Genomic DNA, 16,347 nt, shown 5'->3' on the forward strand with positions numbered 1-16,347 from the left:
GGCCCCGCACTGCGCCTGAACACCACGCCGCCCTCCGTCGCCCTGCACGGCTGCTACTGCTGACGCCTCGGTTGGGAGGCCTACCACTGAGCCTCGTGGCGCCATTTTGAGCTCCCCGGCTGCCTGTGTCCCTGCTACCCTGACTGCGGCTTGGGCCTTTGCCTGCTGTCCTGTCCGCTTGCCCGGTTGCTGGGGGCCGTCCTGCCTCTGCCATTGATCCTCGCTCACCTCCTTTGTCGCAGAGACTGCGGCCACGCCACACATCCACCACGATGGGGAAAAAAGACCCGGCCCAAAAGACTCTCAACTTTGACAAGGCTCTCCCTGTCGCTGACCCCCCTCCGGGCGCTGCGGCTGGAACCCTGGCGACACAGCCTGCTGGAGATGCGGCGTCCATGATGGCCACTATAATGGGGGAGATGCGGGCTGGCTTCAAAGCCCTGGACACTAGGTTCGACAGCCTGGAACAGAAGCTCTCCGCCATTAACTCCACAGTACAAGCCCACGATAGGCGTCTGGACCTGGCGGAGTCTAGAATATCCGACCTTGACGACGACTCCTCTAAAACCCGAAAGAGACTCGAGAGGGTGGAGAAAATTCTAAAGGAAGTTGCCATTAAAAACAAGGATTTGGAGGCGCGTGGCAGGCGCAATAACATCAGAATCCTTGGCGTAGCGGAGACGACTGCCATTGGCCGGTTTGATACCTTTGTGGAAACTCTCCTTATCGAACTGTTTGGTAAAGACACATTTACGTCCGGTTTTGTAGTGGAGAGGGCACATAGGTCATTGGGGCCTAGGCCTAGCTCGGGACAGCTACCCCGGCCCATCATCGCAAGGATCATGAACTTCAGAGACCGGGATGCCGCGCTTCGGGCGGCGCGAGAAATGGGTGAGGTGCGATGGCAGGGGAGCAGGCTGTCGTTCTTCCCGGACTATACAGTTATGGTGCAAGAGGCCCGGAGAAAATACACCAGCGTCAAGGCGGCTCTTCGTAACCTGGGCCTAAAATACAATATGCTCTACCCAGCTCGACTGAAAGTGGAAATCAATGGCCGGTATCGCATCTTTGACTCTCCAGCTGAGGTTCAAGACTTCTGTCACACTTATAAGTCTGGGTCTGGTTCGGCCCCCGGCTCTAGGCCCACTTCTCCCCCGCAGTCGGACACGCAGGTCAGCGCTGACCTGTTCACAGACGCTGGACAGGGCTGATTGCTCACTCCGCTTTAGTCTTGGATCCTTATTGGTTTCGGGAGTGGTTACTGTTCCTTCATGTTTATCCTGTTGTGACATTCTCAATGTTCCGTTGGATTGCCCGCCCGGGGGTTAGCGTTGCCTCCCCCCCTAGCGCGGGCTGATATGTTTCGTAGCGTCCTCTGGGGGTTTCTAGCTTGTGTAGTGCTACCTTGTATGCAAACTGTTCCTACATTACACTCGCTGTTATGCCTTTTGGATATGCAAATGGGGGGGTTCTGCCTCTCACGGGTTGTTGGGAGGCTGGGTGGTTGTGGGGGGTGGGGTTATTTGTATTTTTTGTGTTGTTTTCTTCTTCTGCATTTTGATCGCGAGACACATGGTACTGGTTTGTTCACGGGTGGCCTTCGGCCCACGATTTTCGGATTGGCTCTATGGCCCGAGTAGGATTGCAGACTGGACCTTCCATGCTAAAGTTGATGACCTGGAATGTCCGGGGCTTGAACTCCACCCGGAAGAGGAAACAGGTTTTACAGTATGCAGCGAGACATCATGTGGATATTTTAGTACTGCAGGAGACGCACATGGTGCACTCAGACACTTCCTCCTTTGCACGGAGCTGGGGCGCACACAGAGTGTTTTCTTGCTTCAGTAGATATGCTCGGGGAGTGGCGGTCTTGGTTCACAAACGCTTACCCTTTGTCCTGACCGGTAGCAGGGTGGACCGGGAGGGACGATATGTGATTCTGCACGGGCTGCTGTTTGGGTACAAGGTTTCCATTGTGGGGGTTTATGGCCCTAATGTCGATTCCCCGGCCTGCCTGGCGGACCTGCACATGTCTCTGGTTCATGCAGATATTGACCTTCTGGCGTTGGGGGGCGACTTTAACCTGTTAATGAACCCCGGCAGGGACAGCACATCCCCCTCCCCTGACCGCAAACCATTATCCCGCGCGGCGATGGCGGATTTATGCTCCCACTTTACACTACAGGACATTGAGGCTACCCGTAATGCCGCCTCCCCGTCCTTCACGCACCACTCTGGCTACCACAACACGAGTACCAGGATTGACTACTGGCTATTGTCCCCGGGCTTGGCGGGATGGGTTACTGACTTGCGCACGCTTCCACGCACCATATCTGACCACTCTCCGGTGATTCTGGCGCTTGCGATCCCCAGGTTGGGTGGGTATGAGAGGCAGTGGAGATTCCCTGGGCGTGCATTGGCGGACCCAGTGTTCACGGAGGAGATCCGCTCGGCGATCGAGGACTATTTTGACCTCAACACCAGCTCCGTGACTACGTGGGCCATACTATGGGAGGGATTCAAAGCAACAATCAGGGGGGTCTGCATCACCAAGCACGTGGGGGCGCTGCGTGAGATACGGTCCACCCTATCCCGCATTGAGACTGACCTATCGGCCATAGAATCTCGGATCCTGACTGACCCCTCCCCGGCTAACGAAGCCAAACGCAACGAACTCCTGTTAGAGTTCAGAGACACGGCGGACAGGGAACTCAAATACTTAGGCAAGTACCATTCGGCCCGCCAATATGGCGAGGGGGACAGACCGGGACGATTATTGGCACAACTGTTGCGCCCCCCCCGGCAGGCAGCGTACATCACACAGATTGTGGCTCCAGATGGCACACCTCACTTCAACACTCCTGACATTTGCAACACTTTCTTGTCCTATTACAAGCATCTCTACAAATCTGCACTAACGGGGGTAAATCGCGACCCTGGTCCCTACATCAACGAAATAGCCATGGTGTTCTTGGAAAAGTACATGCAAGACTTCTTGGCGCACCCTATTACTCCCGAACTGATCGCAGAAGCGATAGACTCGCTGAAAGGTTCCTCGGCGCCGGGCCTGGACGGTTTCACAGCCGATTTTTATCAAACATACAAGGAGGAGTTGGTTCCTATCCTGGTTGAGATGTACGCTGAGGCCCTGGAGTCCGGTGTTCTCCCGCCTACGCTCCGAGAGGCAGTTATTGTCTTGTTACCCAAACCTGGCTGAGACCCAACGATCTGCGGCTCCTATCGACCGCTGTCACTTCTAAACCTAGACTATAAAATCCTTGCCAAGGTGCTCGCTATGCGGCTCGCGCTGCTAGTGAATTCTATCATTTCACCGGTTCAGTCTGGCTTCGTGCCCCAAAGGTCGACTTCCCTGAATCTCCGTACGGTCTTCTCGGTCCTACACAGAATTGATCCGACCGTTTCAGCGGCTGCGGTCTTTCTGGACACTGAGAAGGCGTTCGACACCCTTGAGTGGCCTTTTTTTCTGGAAGTGATGCGTAGGATGGGCATGCCGGCTATGTTTGTGGCGACCGTCGAATTGCTTTACACAGCTCCCACGGCGCGTCTTCGCCTCAATGGTACTATCACCGACAGGTTCACTCTGTCTAGAGGTACCCGCCAGGGATGCCCCTTATCCCCCTTACTTTTTATTTTGGCTATGGATCCTCTGTTCCGTCACTTTCAGGAGAAGCACTTGCACAGGGGACTCCAGTTCCGCACAGGGCCTCTGCTAGTGTCGCTCTACGCGGACGACATGGTTTTGTACATCCGCGCCCCAGAAACCAACCTGCAGCCTCTACTGGCGGAGATTGTACGCTTTGGTGACTACTCTGGCCTCAGGGTTAATTGGCACAAGTCACAACTGTTCCCCCTAACCCTCGCCACTACAAAGTGGCCTTGCTCCCTCCCATTGGAATGGTGCGAGGACTCCGTTAAATACCTAGGGATTCACATCCACTTAGATACCGTGGCTATCATTCGCATGAATTATGGACGAGCCCTCGATTTCCTGGAAGATAACACTGATAGATGGCTCCGCCTTCCCCTGTCAATGGCTGGGCGCATCGCTATAGTGAAAATGGTGGTACTGCCCCGGTTCCTGTATTTATTCAACAACATCCCCATCCCTCTCACTCGGGTCTTTTTCGCGCAGCTGCGCACCGCCCTGCTGAGGCTGGTTTGGGGTGGGAGGCGTCCTCGCCTAGCTTGGAGCGCGTTGACACTGCCATATGAGAGGGGAGGCTTTGGGGTCCCAGACTTCTACCTCTATTACCTGGTTGCCCAGTGCTCGTATGCCCACTCCTGGTTCCACCCGGACGCCAGGATCCAACACTTGAAACCTGAAGCTGACGCCGCACTCCCTGTGTCTCTGAACAATGTACTCCCTAAGGGCCTTCCTCGCGATCCACATGACATACTTCCTCTTACCACCACGGCTTGGGCCTGGGACAAACTTAGGCGCTTACTGCGGGTTGACACTTTGTACTCACATGCCCTCCCACTACCCAACCCTCATTGGCTCCCCATAACTGGCGAAACGTTGATCTGTCGTACACTAGCTAAATACCAACTGACTACGATCGGTGACTTGTTCCCCGACGGCCACGCGCTTTCCGTTTCCGAGGACCCTCGCTTCTCGGAACGCACCTTCATGGACACCTTTGTGTTTGCTAGAATCAAGGCCTTGATGCGTTCCACGTTCCACACCTTCCCGTTGCCACCGGACGACACTTTAGCACTCACTTCCATTATCCAGAATACTTTGGAGGCCCATGTGGTGTCCAAACTTTACAAATTATGCTTATCCTCACTCCCATCATCGGATGAGGCGGTTCGTGCCGCTTGGGAAGCGGATCTGGGTACCCAAATCTCTGACGATCAATGGGACGCATGTTGTGCCACGACCAGGGAGGTATCGATGAATAACAGACACAAGCTAATTCATTTCAAATTCCTTCGTCGACTATACCACACCCCAGCGATGGCCAACAGAATCGACCCTGCGCGCCCCCACACCTGCCCTAAATGCAACGCCCCACAGGCGGACTTTGCCCATCTGTCCTGGACATGCCCGAAACTCCACACCTTTTGGGTTGCTATACATGTTACACTGGGTGAGATTTTGGGCCTACCATTGGCTTACCAGAGATCGCCCTGATGGGCTATATGTCCGACTTTCCCCGAAAGATACGTAAATTGGCATCGATCTGCTTCCTACTGGCCAAGAGGGAGGTAGCACTGCACTGGTGCGCGAGACGGGCTCCCACAGTTGCCGCTTGGCTGCGCAGTGTGGCTTATTGCAATATCAATAGTGTGGAATATTCTGACCAACTCCCAGCAACCTCCCGCCCCACGGACATATGGGTCCCATATCGCCAATACATTGCGCGGAAGACGAAGGAAGCTTCATCTCAGTCCTTACACCCCAACTTACCTACTGGGGTGGGCTAGGCCTCAGAAACCCCACTCTGCACTCCATCAGTTAAGGCCTCTGCCACGACACGCTGCTCCCTTGCGACGTGGGGCTGGAACATCCCTTTTTCTTGTTGATGCACCCTACTCTTGGCCCCCCTGGCATGTTGGCGCTCTGTGGCCTTTGGGTTTTACTCCTGTTCCTTCTGGGTAGGATGATTAAGTGTTTGCTGTTATGGTAATATGGTCATTGTCTGCGATGCCTCCTAATGTGATACGGAACGGACTATTGTGCTGGTCTCGCACTCTGTTCCTTCTGCATGATATCTTCCCCTTTTTTTTTTTTTTTTTTTTCTTTTTTTTTTTGAACTTTTGGGTTATTGTTTCTGTTTGCTTTGCATTTCAGTTGCTTATCAGAAAATTTTCCTATTGTGACATTGGTTATGCTACACGGTGCGACCTAACTGTTTCTTACCTAGCGTCACGTTTCTGTTCCTGGAACTGTATTGATTATGCATGATTGGACGCTATGATTGAACTCTGTCTGTTGTATTACTATGGTTTGCACCAGGTTGCTCTAATAAAGTGTTTTAAAAAAAAAAAGTATCCATGTTAATCGCAGCCCCTTCACGAGCTGCGATTAACTTGGTTATTTAAACAAAGCACTCAATGTCCCCCCGCAGCCTCGCGTTACTAACAATACAATCCAGAAAGTTTAGAAACACGGCATGTGTTTCTAAACTTCCTGTATTGTTTTGGAAGTGGAGTGTGCGTGTGTGTTATCGGAAGCGGCTCAAGCTGTCGGTGCTGCTGGTGTAGGCTGCAGAAAAACTGCGCAATTCGCCCCTGCCTAGCATGGAAGAACGAAAAGCCTCATAGACCAAAATTCTGCTATTCGGGCCGTTCATGTGGGGCGAACCAACGTTCAGTGAGTAGCGCCCGCACCCTGGAAGCTGTGCGGTTCGTGTGCAGTCCATGCGGTTCTCTCTAGACCTGGTTTTGCCACGGAGCACCCCACAAAGCGCACGCACGCGCACCACAAAATGCATCTTTTTCTCTGGTTCTCCCGCGCAGCAAACCCGATCAGTTTCTGTGGCCCACTTTTGCTGGACATGCACATTCAACAAAAAACGGGCGGATATCATCTGTTTCGCATTTTCCTAAATACATTCACCCTCCCCTACAACTGTGATGCTCAAATGCACCAATCAATGACGCGGCAGAATACTAAGTGCAAACTTCCAGCCCAGGCCAGCTGCCCACCTCCACTCGCTCCTGTCCCACAAGCACTACTCTTCACTGTGCTACGGCAGAGTCTGGCAGAGTCTTTCGCTGCATGCCGCTGGAAATGCCCTTTTCAAATGCTGAATGTTTAGGTTCGGCTTGCTTTTGAATACGCCTGACCAAAATCATAGGTAACTCCTTGCTACGTGGGCACAGTTACTAACCTCTTGGCCATAGAATGCATTCACGTTACCTGGTCACAGTGATATGAAGGGTGTCTCTTCCCCCAGTGTTACATTGCATAAGCAGAGTTGTTGCCCCCAAGGGCTTCTTGGATTTGTATTGCAGACGGGCTGCTACCTGTTTTGGTTGAAACCTATGGTGTGCCCCATGCCAGCTGTGAGCCCTAAACTACCGTACAGGCTTTTCCTCCTAGTGGCCATTACCTTTCTGCTGCTTCTCCACCTGAGGTGCAGGGCCTGCGTGTGCCTACCCTGAAGAACGACAGTTTACAGTGAAAAAAATGTGTTTGCCAAGCTTTCTTCATGTCGGGAGGAAGAGACACATACATTCATCCCAAAGGTTCTTTACTTTGTTTTACTGCATTCATATTTTTATTTCACTCCAGCCACTTTTCAAAATCGATGTATTTCTCATGGTTACAATAAAACACAGTGGCATTCCTAATCAAGGTAAACAAGGCCATCTACTGCGAACTGATGACTATTGGTATAGGCAGCTGGTCTGGGTAGAGAAAGCCATAGCTGCCAAGGTTTCGGATTGCTATGTGTGACATGTTCAAAATTTCAGTGTAATTATGATTGACATTTCTCCACTTCTTCTGCATAGCTGCCAAGGTTTCAGATTGCTATGTGTGACATTTTTATAATTTAAGTGTAATTATGAATGACATTTCAACAACTATGTGTGACACTTTCTTGTGCGCAAAATCAAGCAATGAAGAAGAGGGAAACTGTATGTATGTGTATGTATATGTGCATATGTTTATGTATATATGTATGTGTGTGTATATATGTATGTGTGTGTATATATGTGTATATATGTATACATATGTGTGTATATATATATATATATGTGTGTGTGTTTGTATATATATATATATATATATATATGTATATATATGTGTGTATATGTATGTATATGTGTGTGTATATATATATATATGTGTGTGTATATATATATATATATATATATATATATATGTGTGTATATATATGTGTATATATATATATATATATATATATATATATATATATATATATATATATCAAACTCCTGACCGCCTAGTGCTCGGCCGGAGAGTCCTCAGGTGTAGACCTCTTTAAACTCCCTTCAAAAGTCACGGGCCAGCACTCAGAATCAAGGTGCAAGCAGCGCAAGGTTTTAATCTGCCATTTTCAGACAGGTGTTTTCCATGACATGTTTCACTCCTCAAAGGAGCTTGATCACATGGGATATATGTATCAGAAATTACACCCATTTGAGCAAGGTGACTGCGCCAGGAGAGGCACATTATCACAGCATAGGAAGTCAGTGCAACAGTAGGAGATCATGACTTGCGGCATAGCCACCACATTTTCAGATTGGTTAAATATGGCATTTCCATTGCTTGTTGGGTTTGAGGCTTTTTTATAAACGGGAAACAAGTGAAGGTTTGGCTGGAGTGAAGGAGGAAAAGTTGTGGGCTGCTGAAGGGGACTACCGTGGTGATGTGTCGGGTGCACGGCTCTCAGCACAATAGCTGTTCTGATTTTCTGCATTTTGTCTTCGGAAGATGAAGACAAATGAAACGCAAACCCCTTAGGTTTGGTGGTGGCAGTTGCTGTGCTCATTTGAATTGGAAATGTGTTGTCTGTAATGTGGTGCGCTACCACACCATGCATAAACCACTCCACTGGTCTATTGTAAATGTGATTACATGCAAATGTGTGTGAATGGGAAACGTCTCGGTAAAAACACTGACATGGCAAAAGGTAAACAAAATGCAGGAGAGTGGCTGGATTGTGTGGGGAGGTGCAGATAAGTTTAGCCTAATTGAAGCTAATAATGAAGCACAGGGGCACGTGCCTATTTGGCTAAACTGGAATCCCAGGTAACTATTTGGTCGTTTTGCATAGTGGAGTATCTGGGCCAGTCGCATTCATTGTTTGTTACTCTTAGAGCCTTTGCTAACCATCTTGTCTTCAATTGCAGGTTTGCAGTCTGTAAGGTATTTGTATTTGAATGGTCAGGCGTGAGTACCCACAAAGACAAGGTAATTCTGTTTATGTTCCACGTTGCATTTGGGGGTGCTTGGTAAATAGATTCACAATCTGCACCCCTTTTCTTTTACAGGTTTGTGAGACTGTGCTACAAATACAGTTGTACGGGCAGACATGAGTACAGGCAGAACAAACAGGCAGATGTGAGTACAGGCAGAACAAACAGGCAATTGTTTGTGAGTTAAACTGTGGTGCATCTTGTGCATTGTAGTATAACCACATACCTTACCCACGTTTTCTTCTGTTGTAGGTTTCACAGACAGTACCCCACACATTTGAACGGGCATACGTGAGAACAAGCAGAGCAGGTAATTCTTTGGTAGAGTTAAACTGTGGTGCATCTTGTGCATTGTAGTATATCCACATACCTTATCCATGTTTTCTTCTGTTGTAGGTTTCACAGGCAGTACCCCACACATTTGAGCGGGCATACGGGAGTACAAGCACAACAGGAAATTGTTTGGTAAACTGTGGTGCATCTTGTGCATTGTAGTATAACCACATACCTTACCCACGTTTTCTTCTGTTGTAGGTTTCACAGACAGTACCCCACAATTTGAACGGACATACGTGAGAACAAGCAGAGCAGGTAATTCTTTGGTAGAGTTAAACTGTGGTGCATCTTCTACATTGTAGTATAACCACATACCTTACCCACGTTTTCTTCTGTTGTAGGTTTCACAGGCAGTCCCCCACACATTTGAACGGGCATACGTGAGAACAAGCAGAGCAGGTAATTCTTTGGTAGAGTTAAACTGTGGTGCATCTTCTACATTGTAGTATAACCACATATCTTACCCACGTTTTCTTCTGTTGTAGGTTTCACAGGCAGTACCCCACACATTTGAACAGGCATACGTGAGAACAAGCAGAGCAGGTAATTCTTTGGTAGAGTTAAACTGTGGTGCATCTTCTACATTGTAGTATAATAACATATCTTACCCACGTTTTCTTCTGTTGTAGGTTTCACAGGCAGTACCCCATACATTTGAACGGGCATACGTAAGAACAAGCACAACAGGTAATTGTTTGGTAGAGTCCCCCTTGGTGCACATGGTATATTTCTGTATTACAAATTCACAATGTGCTGTAACAATCTTTACTTCTATTGCAGGCTCTACGGACAGTGCTACATATAAGTTTGAAAGGGCACTGCAGTGGACAGAAAATCCAGGTAATTACACTCTACGTATTGCCGGCAATGCCTCAGTATTATGTGACCAATTGCAATCATGAGCATAGGCTTCAACTTTAACCATGTTCCTTTATTTTGCAGGCTAAACCCAGTTATTGCAAATATGTTCAAGCGCAAAGCTGTACCTTCTGCCGAGTGTGATGCTTCACCACAAAGGAAGAAATGTTGCCTTGTCTTCAAGGAAGAGTGGATGAAAGAAATTGTGGAGGCTGAGACCCAGAAATCACGAAGCAAGGTTCGAGTGCAACTTGGGGAACTATTTCAATACAGTCCAGATGTGGGCTTAATTTGCAAAGCGTGTGCAGAAACCAAGATTGTTGGGGACTTTTCCACAGGGAAGAAATGGAGTGATGGCTGGAAACTGGATTACCTGAAACGCCATCTAATTAGCAAAGTTTACGAGTCTGCCATGGTGATATTGAGAAACAGAATTGCTGCTGCCAGGTTTGGTTTTGGAGTGCGGGCAATGCTGACAGAAACTCCCACTGACAAAGCAAATAGGATGGAAGTAGTTGAACGACAAAGATCCCTGCCTGAGGAGATAAAGATTCTCATCAACAATGTGTTGCTGGCAGTCAAGATGAATACTTCAATGTTATCTGTACAAGACATCCATGACCACCTAGCTTTGTATGTGAAGATACCAGAGAGCTGGAGGAGCAAGAACTATGCCTTTGAGTTCCTTGAGGCCATCAATAGCGTGATACACAGTGAAGGTATGGCAGAACTTCGTAACGCTTTGTATCACACATTGATAATTGATGAGAGCACAGATATTTCTGTTACAAAAATGCTCATTCTGTACTTCAAGTACCGACCTGTAACCTCAACAGAGCACAAAACACAGTTTGGGGGCATAGTGAAGCTGACTAGTTGTAATGCTGAGGCTATCACTACTGCCGTGAAAGAATTCTACACTGCCAATGAACTTGACCTCATGAAAATGGTCATGTTCACATCCGATGGTGCGTCTGTGATGCTGGGTAAAAATAATGGTGTTGCTACTCGCCTTAAACAATCCATTCCTCATCTAGTTGAGCAGCATTGTGTCGCTCATCGAGAAGATTTGGGAGTTGATGATGCCTGGAAGAGGGTTCCAATGATTAAAGAGATGGAGACATTATTGAGGACTGTCTACACTGTGTTCTCCAGATCACCTGCAAAGAAGTCCAAGCTGGATGAAATGGCATTAGTCACTGACTGTGAAGTGGTCTCTTTTCGACCATTGAATGAAGTCCGGTGGCTTTCGAGGCATTTTGCAGTTGGTGCACTAATTCGGAATTACGAGGCTGTTCTTAAGTACTTTGAGCATGAGAAAGTTGAAGAGAATGATCCAATTGCTAAATATTGTTACAAAAAGCTATCTGACTCAAACTACCACATTTCCCTTGCAGTACTTCATGACATTCTGAGTGAATTTGCAGCATTGTGCAAACTGTTCCAAAAAAGTTATTTGACTACTGTTAAAGCTGTACAGTATGCAAGAGCAAAGATTGGCAAAATTAAGGAACAGTATTTGGGGGACACTGTCTTTTGGAGCAGCAATGTAAGAGAGATGATGGTGTTGTACAAGGAAAGGCAAGAATTTGACAGTGGGCCTATTCTGTCTTTTGTTTCCCTTCTTTGTGATCACATGCAAAAAAGGTTCCCTGAGGATGAACTGAAAGAATGGGCAAGTTTTGAAATCCAGGCAATGTCAACACAATCACATTTAGATTTTGGGACTGAGAATATACAAAGACTTGTTGAAAAGTATAAAAATGTCTTGGTCCTGGGTGATTGTGAAACACCAGAAGATGTTGTTCGACAGTACAGAGGCTATAAATATGTGGTGGCAGAACATGTAAAGGGTGGTTTATTGACCACATTTCAAGACATGGTGAATTTCACTGTACGCAATGCTGCTCAGTACAGTGTGGTGTCTCAGCTAGTTGATGTCTGCGCAACATTTCAAGCATCTAGTGCAGATTGTGAACGAGGATTCAGTCTCATGAATACTATTAAGAGTAAATTGAGGAATAGACTAGAGCAGAAGCATTTGGATATGCTGATGAGAACAAAGGCCTACCTCCTGAATGGGAAAGTTGAGCTTGATAAAGTTTATCAGCACTGGAAAAATGGCAAGGATCGCCGTGAGAAGCAACCCTGTCACCCATCTAGTGATGCCACTTGACTTTTCTGAACGTCCTTCTCCCACAGTCCGAGTTTTGTCTGAGTGGATGTCTGAGTTTTACAAACTATCCCTGGCGGGATAGCCCAACATTACTCAGTAGCTTTCACATCACATTGTAAATGTTATGTAATTTTTTAACTTATTGTGTATATTTGATATTGTATAGGCTCTCAACATTCCCCCACCTAATGAACAGTGCTCCAGTTAAAAATATTTAGTAAAATCTTATGATGCTACCACCTTTTGGAGTCTTGTGCTTTTTTAAACCTTAAGTGTACTTACCTGTGTAACCAATCAATGTCATGGCGTCGTTATCCAATATGCAAAAGCTTAACGTCTAGCTGTTTGTGTGAAAATGCACCATCTTTTCACTTTTTTAAGCCAACGTTTGGAGTGACATTTGGCGCTGCACACGCGCGTGGTCTGGTTCCTGGCGCACATGGCCATGGTTGCAGCGCACAGAGACCCTCCTGTGCCGCACGCAGAGTAAAAAAATTAGAGGGAACATTGCTCGTGGGTAACGTTTCCGGCAGTGGACGCAAATTCTGGTGTGTTCCACACCTACACACCCTCACCTGTACCGGCTGAATATACGCCGTACAGGGCACTGGAAATACCTATTGGTCATTGGCAGCATCGCGTTTGGTTTGATGGCGCCCTACCCCACTCTTTGTCCGCTGCAAGGTTAGGTCCTTTGTCCATTCCAGGCACGAATTGGCCTGCGTTGGCTGGATTTACCCCGCACCCGAATCACGGCGCATGTCCCCTAGCGGATATTCGCAGACTACATGTTGTTTCGATTGCCGTGATTCGTGCATTAGTGCAATACATAGGTCGTCATCTCCCGGGTGGTCCCCCGGGGGGTCCGGCTGTTCAGACGGAACATGGCGGTTTAAAGCTCAATCCGGTTATGGTCAATTCGGTCTTTGGTAAGCGCCCCGATGATAAAGATGAGTTCCCTTTCTGGCTTGCCGAGAAATTTGACCAACTGGAGGCTGTGTTTCCGAATTCTACTCCTGCTGATAAACATAGAATGTTGACGATTACTTTGCCTAAGGATTTAACTCCTGAACTCGTTGACTGTGAAAGTTGGGGAAAAACTTTTGCGGCTGTTTATGCGAGGTGTTTCGGCACCCCGTCTATGTCCGTACTGCCTACGATCGTTAAACGTGATCAGGATGATCACGGACCGGAAGCAGCGGTTGAATTGGGTATGCGCCTGTGTGGTTCTTTTGAGATTGTTAGCGATCTCATACTCTCCAATATAAAGGGAGATGCGGTGAACTTTCAGGTGTCGAATGCTTTGGCTGCTCTGCCCGATGCCAAAAAACCCCGACAGTTGGCGAAAATAGTTGTGGCCGCATATAAAACTATAGGTCGCACAAGTAAAGGTCTGAAGTATTTTGCTATCAAGGAGAAAAAACAACCACAAGGGCATTCTGCTGAGGCAGATGTCCAGCCCAAGTCGAAAAAACAAAATTGGCCTAAAAAACAGAAACAGGGGAAGCAACAACAGCAGACTCAGGATTCGTATCCTGCGCCACAAGTTTCTGCGCCGACAGAGAGAGTTTATGACTTGCGCAATCGCGCGATGATTAAATCACCTGATCGATTTCAGGTTTCTGATCAACGCTCTCCTCGTTCCTTTCAGGACTCATCGACCCCGAAGACCGGTGGAGGAGGAGGCGGAAGGGGACGTGGTGGCCAACAAGGACGTGGCCAGCCCCGCCAGACAGACGGCGCAGCGAAACAGGAGGATTCTATGCCAAAAAGACCGCAGTTTGCGAAAAAGAAAGTCGCAGCCTTAACAGCGCATCGATATGCCACAGATAGTGAGAACGCGGCTTCGGAATCTGACGTGGGCTCTGACCTTGCTGGACAGCGCGGCGGAGATTACCATAGTGAGAGAGGCGCTGCGTCCACTACTGAGGGTGACAGCGACTGATGTCTATGTTGTAATAGAAACAGCCGATACAAGACTTGCTCCCCCTGAAAGACTTTATGAAATTGTCCTGTTAATTGAAGGTGACATACAACGTACCATCAAAGGGGTATTTTGGGAAAATCTTTCTTCTACGTATGATATTTTGCTTTTGGAGGCTGACTGGCCCCCACCTTTTGTGCTCGCGGCGCCGCGAGGGGAGGAGGTGATCCTCCCCAGTTTCGCGAACACTGTCTCGAAAGAGCATGCGCAGCATTTTGCAGAGGAGTGGGCTCGGGCTCTCGCACCGGCTCTGTACCGTAACCAATGTGGTTGGGATAAATTGTCCCCGTGCCACGAGATTCCTTTGCGGTCTCAGCCGCATCCTCAACCTCAATATCCTATACGACGTGAAGCCAAAGCTTCTGTCGCGGAAATCCTTGAACAATTGGAATATCAGGGAGTTATTGAAACGTGTGTGTCACGGATGATTAATCCTCTTTTTACTGTGACCAAGCCTGACGGATCGTATCGTTTGGTATTGGATTACCGGCATTTGAACTCGCATTGCCGTAACTGTGCTGTACAGAATACTCACGGCTCTGCCCTTGTGGATGGTCTAGTGCGTAAGCGTTTTAAAACAACGCTTGACATATCCAACGGTTTCTATGCCCACAGATTGGATAGCTTTAGCTCCCAATGGACCAGTTTTACATGCGCTGGGGTCCAAAAACAATTCCGGCGTCTCCCAATGGGCTATAAGAATAGTCCTGGTATCTTTACCGCACGCATAGTCTCTCTTTTGGAGAGAATCGACCCAGATGCTTGTTCGTATGTGGATGACATATATCTCACAGACGACGAAATTTGGGAGCATCTGTGTCGCGTAAATTCGATTATTTGTAACTTTGCAGACATGGGTTACAAGTTTAACTTTGCAAAATCGCACATTGCTGAGTACACAGTGTTGTTCCTGGGCTATGAGCTCAACAATGAAGGTAGAGGTTTGGCTCCTCACTTCTTGGAGAAATGCGCACAGTTGCGCGCTCCTACAACACTGAAAAAATTACAGTCTTTACTGGGCTTTTTAAATTTCGGGAGGACATGCATTCCGGAATATGCCCAGCGTATCAAGCCTTTGTATGCTTTGATACAACCAACTTTTTCAAAATCATGCTGGCTGCCTGAGCACTCAGCCGTCTTGCAATCCTTGCAGGCTGATCTGCTCGCTTCTAAATTCTTACTGACTCGTGATAACCACACCAACCTGGTGATAAGGATAATTCCGGGGGCAGTGGGTTTCACGTACCTCGCTTTTAATGAAGGAGACACAGTACCTATTGCTTACAAGTCACACTTGTACACTTTGGCTGAGATGCGGTTTCCCACTGTGGAAAAGGTTTTAACAGCTGTGCAGATGGCGATTCTTAAGGAACGAGCTCTGTCACGCATGTTGGTTGTTACGCCCTGTCCTCATTTAGAGGCAGTCACGAAAGCCAGTGTACCAAATTCAAAAGCTTTGCACCCTCGGTGGATCCAATGGGCTGCGTCCTTGACGTCCACGGATGTCACGTTTATTTTTGACGCCTCATTACGGTCGCAAGAGTACTTGCAGTATGAATTCGTTCATCCTGCTCCTCTAGCTATGCGACCTTTGGGGACTTCCATTGCATCATTTACACTGATGTTTCGGCGCAGGTTGCGCATGGCTCAAAACATGCCTACGTTTCCGCTTGCGCCATTGTGGTCGATGCCATGGTGAACGATGAGTTCATATCCAGGGAAGTGCACACGCTGCCTCTGGGGGATTGCACCGCACAATTGGCAGAGCTTCGTGCTCTCTTACTAGCGTTGGAGTACGCTGATCCTAGTGTTACTACTCTTATTGTGAGTGATTCTTTCTACTGTGTCCAGTCTTACAATGAAAACTTGTTCTTTTGGATTCAGAATGATTTTCGTGATTCCAAGGGTAGCACAATAAAACACAAGATGATCTGGGTTCGAGTGGCGGAGCTTAAGGCTACGTTGCGACTCGTTTTTGTAATTCATACTCTCGGCCATCAGCGTGTTGGAGTCCACGCTGTCGGTAACTCGCTTGCTGATGAAGCGGCGAAATCAGCAGTGTCTACATACTTAGTTG

The 16,347-nt window shown here is 48.0% G+C and overlaps 1 protein-coding gene across 1 annotated transcript in view; it reads left to right on the forward strand.

Annotated features, from left to right (window-relative positions):
- The first annotated feature begins 10,216 nt into the window (after positions 1-10,216).
- Positions 10,217-16,347, forward strand: part of LOC144822959 (E3 SUMO-protein ligase KIAA1586-like) — a 57,789-nt gene continuing 51,658 nt past the window's right edge. The window contains exon 1 of the mRNA XM_078681040.1: positions 10,217-11,625. Within this exon, the coding sequence (XP_078537166.1) occupies positions 10,217-11,625 (1,409 nt within the window). The remainder of the gene's footprint in view (positions 11,626-16,347) is intronic.

Source organism: Lissotriton helveticus, chromosome 3_1, assembly GCF_964261635.1.
Source record: "Lissotriton helveticus chromosome 3_1, aLisHel1.1, whole genome shotgun sequence".
NCBI classification, from domain to species: domain Eukaryota; kingdom Metazoa; phylum Chordata; class Amphibia; order Caudata; family Salamandridae; genus Lissotriton; species Lissotriton helveticus.